Source organism: Phoca vitulina, unplaced genomic scaffold (genome assembly GCF_004348235.1).
Source record: "Phoca vitulina isolate PV1807 unplaced genomic scaffold, GSC_HSeal_1.0 scaffold47, whole genome shotgun sequence".
In the NCBI taxonomy this organism is placed as follows: Eukaryota; Metazoa; Chordata; class Mammalia; order Carnivora; family Phocidae; genus Phoca; species Phoca vitulina.
This window is the reverse complement of record NW_022589750.1, coordinates 429,735-435,734: the sequence shown is the minus strand read 5'-3', so window position 1 is coordinate 435,734 and position 6,000 is coordinate 429,735. Positions and strand designations below refer to the sequence as shown.

Genomic DNA, 6,000 nt, shown 5'->3' with positions numbered 1-6,000 from the left:
GACGGAGTGTGAAGAGCACAGGGTGATATATGGAAATGTTGAATCACTAAATGCTACACCCGAAACTAATATTACACTGTATGTTAACTAACTGGAATTTAAATAAAAACTTAAAACAAAATTGACAGACGGGCACCTGGGTGGCTCAGTGGGTTAAGCGTCCGACTCTTGATTTCGGCTCCGGCCATGATCTCAGGGTCCTGAGATCGAGCCCAGCTCAGAGCCTGCTTAAGATTTGCTCTCTCGCTCCCTCTGCCCCTCCCCCCTCAGCCACAGGTGCACACACCTGTGCTCGATCTCTCTCTCTCTCAAAAAGAAAATTGACGGAGTGGTTCCTATTGCAAAAATCACTAAAGGGCTAGATAAGGCAGCTGTCCCCCGTGGGAAACCTTTTAAACATACAGATGAATCACCCACCTAAGGATTCTGACTTAATTATTTAATTGGTCTGCCTGGATATTAGGAGCGTTTTAGCTCACCGGGTGATTCTAATGTGCACCCAAGACTAGGAGAAGGAATGAATGCACCTTCAGTCCTACACTCAGAGGGAGAGCCACTGGTGAGTGTGTGCGTGGGGTTGCTGGGTGTGAATTATCCAGACCGCTTTAGCACCGTGAGATTGAAGCCCTAAAGCACAGAGGGAGTAATTGCTTCCTGGACCCAGTTCCAGTGGGGGCTGGGGGCGGGTTTTCTGACACCAGCGGGTTCTCCTGGCCTCCACTCATTTCTGACCCTGCGTACCCGGAGATAGGGTCAGAGTCCCCCGGGTAAGACTGTCCCCTCTCCTGCTTCAGACCCCAGTAGCAAGTGCGTCGTTCCCTGTACTTCTGACCAAATGGCTGTGAATCAGAGGCTCCCGTGCCCCCTCCTCAGGTTCTGTTAATCTGCTAGAGCGGCTCGCAGAGCTCAGGAAACTCATTTACTCATTAGATCACTGGTTTATAATAAACGGCACAACTCAGGGACAGCAGGTGGGAGGGAGGCCCAGGGCGAGGTGTGGGGCAGGGGCAGGGCCGCCGTGCCCCCTCCAGGAGCCCCATCCACCAGCACCCCCGCATGCTCACCCTATTCTTTTTGGCTTTCGTGGACGCCTCATTACTTAGACACCATTGATTAAACCATTGGCTTTTGGTGATCGATTCGACCTCCAGCCCGTCAGTCATCCATCCGCACTGGTCAGTGGGGGGACTGGGAGTTCTCCTGGCCTCCAGCCTCCCCTTAGGTGGGGTCCAAATGCCACCTCATTAACAGACAAAAGGCACCTTTAGGTCTCTCAGCATTTAGGAAGTTGCAAGGGCTTAGGAGCTCTGCGCTGGAAACAGGATGACGAAACCTAGATCTCTTCCTATAAATTGCAGTCCCAGGAAGGAACGCACGTCTCTGGGGTGTCCAGTGCGTACCAGGCACCGGCCTGAGGGTTTTCAATGAATCTCCTGGTTTGATTCACACCTCAGCTCTGAGAGGACAGATGTTGTCACTCCTGTTTTATGGAAGTGGCGTCAAGACTCCCCATAGCTACACCACGTACCCACAGCCATGTGGTGAGTCCATGGCAGAAACTGGACAAGATCTTAGGAAGGAAGGACCGACCCTCATTCTGAGATTGTAACCTTCCCTGGTTTATGAAATGAGAGCAGATGGTCTTTGTGACCCCCTCCCACACACACATCCCCTTGGCAAACAAAAAGGAGGCGACCCTCTGCTGGTATCTCCATATGGTTGGTTCAGTTTTTATTGGGCCGAGAAATCAGAAACCCCGGAAACCAGCTTAGAGTGAGCTGAGGGGAAGTGGGAGGCAGCAGGTGTCCATGATTTTTTGTGGGTCAGTGCTACTCAAATTGTGGTCCCAGGATCACCCGGGAGTTAGGAAAGCAGAGTCAGAACTCAGATCTCACAAATACCCGGAGTGATTCCAATGCATGCGAAGTGGAGACCACCCCACCTGCGTGTGAAGAGGCCAAGAGAAAGGGGAGGGGCGGAGAGCCACGCGGCATTGGACGATTTCTGTGATGGTTGTTTCAATGTAGAAAATACTTGAGCTTTAAAAAAAATAAATAAAATTGAAATAAAATGTACTTCCAGAAAAGAGCCTGTGTCATAAATGCACAGCTGGATGCATTTCAACAATGGGCACATTCAGGAAACCCACATCAGACTAAGAAACAGAACCTCACCTGCACCGCAGAGGCCCTCTCGCGCCTCCCCCAGTCACCACCTGCCCTGCCATCTCTGGGCCCTAGCAGCAGACAGAATGCGTCGTCCCACCTGGCCCCGGCCCGCATCACTGCTGGGGAGACGCACCTGCATTTCCGCGCTCGCCTGAGGAGCCTCTGCCCGCGTCCTGCAGCGTGACGTGGGGCTGGCCGCGTACCCGTACTTAGGAGGGTATCTGTGCTCTCGCCCTCCGGACGTCGTAGACAAGGAACCAGCGCAGAAATCATGAAGCTGCAGGACAGAAGGGGTCAGTGAGGCCGTGGGGTCCTGGGCCAGCCAGAGGCAGGAGCCGGGAGGGGCTGGGGCCAGAACCAGAGGCCGGGAATGGCTTTCCCCTTGCAGTAGGGAGGAGAGAACCCAGTGGGGGGTGGCCTCGATGTGGCTGCATGACATGGGAGGTGGGGTCATCCGCCGGGGCGCATCGGAGGGTCGGGATTTGAGGCCGGGGAGCTGGAGGTGTGAGTAGTCATGGGGGAGACGGGTCGGCACGGGGGACGAGCGCGCCGAGGCTGGGGTCCACGGCGTGTCCCACAGCAGCCTTCTGGGCAGTGAGACCTCGCCACCAGGCAGGTGCCAGGGACTCAGGGTCGGGGCCGTGGGCCCAGGAGGTCTGCAGGGCCACCCGCTGGCAAGAGCCGCAGGACATGCCCAGGAGTCACCTTCCCCACCCTCCAGGTTGCTCCCCAGACAGAGAAGGCCGGGCTCGCCCACGCGGGCACCTAGTCACATGCCGAGCCCTGACCCAAGCCACACTGAGTCCCGAACAGGCGGGGGATCCAACGGCTGCCTCCCCGGAGGGTGGGGGACCAGCGGGAGTCCCGGCTGGGTCTCAGGCTCGCGGCTGCGGTCCCCGGGGCTGGGCTCCTCCTTCCTCACGGAGCTGCACCCCCGTCCCAGGCTCCCCAGCCCTGAGAGTCCCCAGGCCTGTGCCCTGATGGGGCAGTCTCGCACGCAGCCTCCCTGGCCTCGTGCCCTGCCCAGACCTGTTCTAGATTCCACACCACCCTTCCCCAAGGCTGCCTCCACGCCCCCCCAGCCAAGCGCAGGTGAGGCTGGGACTCCACAGGGAGGCTGGCAGGCTGCAGAGCGGGTGTGTGCACTGCGGGGCCATGGAACCGCCCGCAGGGCCGGTGCTCTACCAAAAGCTGCTTCTCTGGGACCCCAGCTTGGGGTCTGAGGACGACGAGGAGGAGGAGACATCAGAGCTGGTCGCTCCCGACACCCGGAGGCCCCACGACTCCTTGGGGTGAGTCAAGGAGGGGCCTGGGCACCCGGCACCTCAGGCCTGAGGCTGGCAGTTCCCTCCCTCCGGAGCCCCCAAGGTGGGGACGGTGGGCGGACACCCCCACGCTTGGTTCGGCTCCGGGAACTTTCTGGGTGAATGGAGAGAAGCGGCACTGCGGCCCCAGACCTGGTCTCCACCAGTCAGCCCAAGGTCTGTGTGTCTGAAGGGACGTTCGTCCCAAGCCAGGCGTGCCGGCTACTCTGTCAAAGGTCCCCAGCCCCCACCCCTGGCTCAGGAGGCACCTGCTGGGCAGGTTGGAGCCTGGCTACACCCGGCTGGGCTCTGCTCCTCAAGCCGGCCAAGTCCACCTCAGGCCTCCCTCCTCCTGGCTCAGCCCTGCCTCTCCGACCTCCTCCCCAGAGACCCACTCCCTGGCGGTCCTGTTTCCCCAAGCCCCTTCCAGTCCCCACGTCTCCTCTACGCTGTGCCAGGAGGCCCTTCTCCTTGGCGACCGTGCACCCCTCTCGTGAGTAAGGCCACACCTTTGGGGAAGTATTCGCTGGGTTCTCTCGGAACTCTTGGTTGTCCCCCTGCCCCGGCCCTGGCTCAGGACACCCCTCTCGGCAGGAACAAGTTTGGCGGGCTGCCCGGGGCCTGGGCCCGCCTCGGTGCTGCCCTGCTGCTGCTGGTCGTTGCCTTCTCCCTGGCCGCGAGGCAGCTCTACACCGGGGCTGACCCTACGGGAAGCCTGGGCTCAGCAGCCCCCCGCCCCGGCGGGCACCCCCACCACCCCGGCGTGTACCACCACGGTGCCATCGTCAGCCCTGCAGGTCAGAGCTGGGGAGCTGCTCCGGGGAGGGGAGGGCCCGGGGCCCTGGTCCCTGGCCACTCCCCAAACAGTGTCTTCCTGGCTGTAGCCACGTGCTCCCACCTGGGCCGAGAGCTGCTTGCCGCCGGCGGCAACGTCGTGGACGCAGGAGTGGGAGCAGCTTTGTGTCTGGCAGTGGTGCACCCCCACGCCACAGGTCTAGGTCAGTGACCCACGACCCCAGGTGTGCTCCGTGACCTGGAACTCGGGCCCTGACCTCAAGGCCGCGTAGTGGCAGCACCTAGGCTGTGGCCCCTGCTCCGCGGTGCACGTGATCTTGACCCCGGGGCCTACTTAATGACCCCCATCTCCAGGCCCAGAGAGTAACTCCCGACCGCAGTTAGCGACCTTCACCCAGGGCCACTGCGCGACCCTGAGTGACCCTGGCCCAGGGCCACTGAGTCCTGTGTGACCCCTCTGTCTCCTCCAGGTGCCATGTTCTGGGGTCTCTTCCACAACAGCACCTCGCGCAGTTCAACTGCCCTGACGTCCGGCCCGGCCCAGACCCTGGGCCCTGGCCTGGGGCTGCCGACTGCTCTGTCCACCCTGCGCTTGCTGCACATGCACTTTGGCCACCTGCCCTGGTCGCGACTGCTGGTGGGCCCCACCACGCTGGCTCGAGAGGGCTTCCTGGTGGACGCAGCCCTGGCCGCGGCTCTGGCAGCCCGGGGCACAAAGGGCCTCTGTCCGCTACTGTGCCACGCCGATGGGACGCCCCTGGGCCCCGGGGCCCGAGCCACCAACCCCAAACTGGCAGCTGTCCTGCTCAGAGCAGCCCTTGCCCCCACCCCAGACCTTGCCGGGGACGCCCTGCTGAGCCTGCTGGTCAGAGACCTGGGGCTTCAGGGGCCCTCGTCTGGGCCCACGCCTGCCCTGGAGCCGGCGCTGCAGCTAGCCGTGACCCAGGGCGTCCTGTCCACCACCCCCAGCCCCTCAGCTGGCCCAGAGCTGCTGACAGTGCTGGAGGCAGCCCTGCGCTCCGGAGGGCCCAGCCCCGACCCCTGCCCAGCGCCCCCGCAAGCTCCCGTGACCCCTGTGGGCAGTGTCCTGGCCACCATAGACAGCAGTGGCTCCGTGCTCCTCCTCGCCTCCTCACTCAACAGCTCCTTTGGCTCCGGACACCTGTCCCCGAGCACTGGGGTTCTACTTAGCAACCTGGTGGCCAAGCCAATGGCCAGTGCCTGGGCCTGCCCTCTCATCCTCCATGGCGGTGCGGATGACACAGAGGCTGATGTGTTGGGGCTGGTGGCTTCGGGAACCCCGGCAGTGGCCAGCGTCATGACTCATGCCTTGCTCAGTCACCTGGCTGCGCCCCAGACCCAGGCCCAGACCCAGCATCAGCAGGGACCGACACCGAGCACTAGTGTTTGTGGCCAAGGGATCCTGCTCCAGGTGGCTGCTCAGGCAGAGCACGCCCACGTCTCCAGTGTCCCCAGTAGCTGCTGCACCTTCCAGGGGTTCTAAGCGGGGGGACGTGTCTACCAGGGGGTGGGAGGGTGGGGGCCTCAAGCCCGGAGGCAGGAGCAGAGCAGACCCCGCAATGATGAAGTGCATAGACAGTGTGCATGAGTTATGCGGTCACTGCTAACTCAGGCCCACAACCTCCGGCCTGGTCAGCATCCTGGACTCCAGATCTGGCTCTTTTCTCAGCTAAGGAAACTGACGGTATTGGGGAAAGAGCCCCAGGCCCCGG

At 61.8% G+C, this 6,000-nt stretch overlaps 1 protein-coding gene across 1 annotated transcript; it reads left to right on the top strand.

The window, feature by feature from the left end:
• The first annotated feature begins 3,323 nt into the window (after window positions 1-3,323).
• GGT6 (gamma-glutamyltransferase 6) lies at window positions 3,324-5,771 on the top strand. Its single transcript, XM_032431635.1, has 4 exons — window positions 3,324-3,460; window positions 4,067-4,269; window positions 4,357-4,470; window positions 4,738-5,771. The coding sequence occupies exons 1-4, from the start codon at window positions 3,324-3,326 to the stop codon at window positions 5,769-5,771; spliced, it is 1,488 nt and encodes a 495-aa protein (XP_032287526.1).
• The last annotated feature ends 229 nt before the right edge of the window (window positions 5,772-6,000 follow it).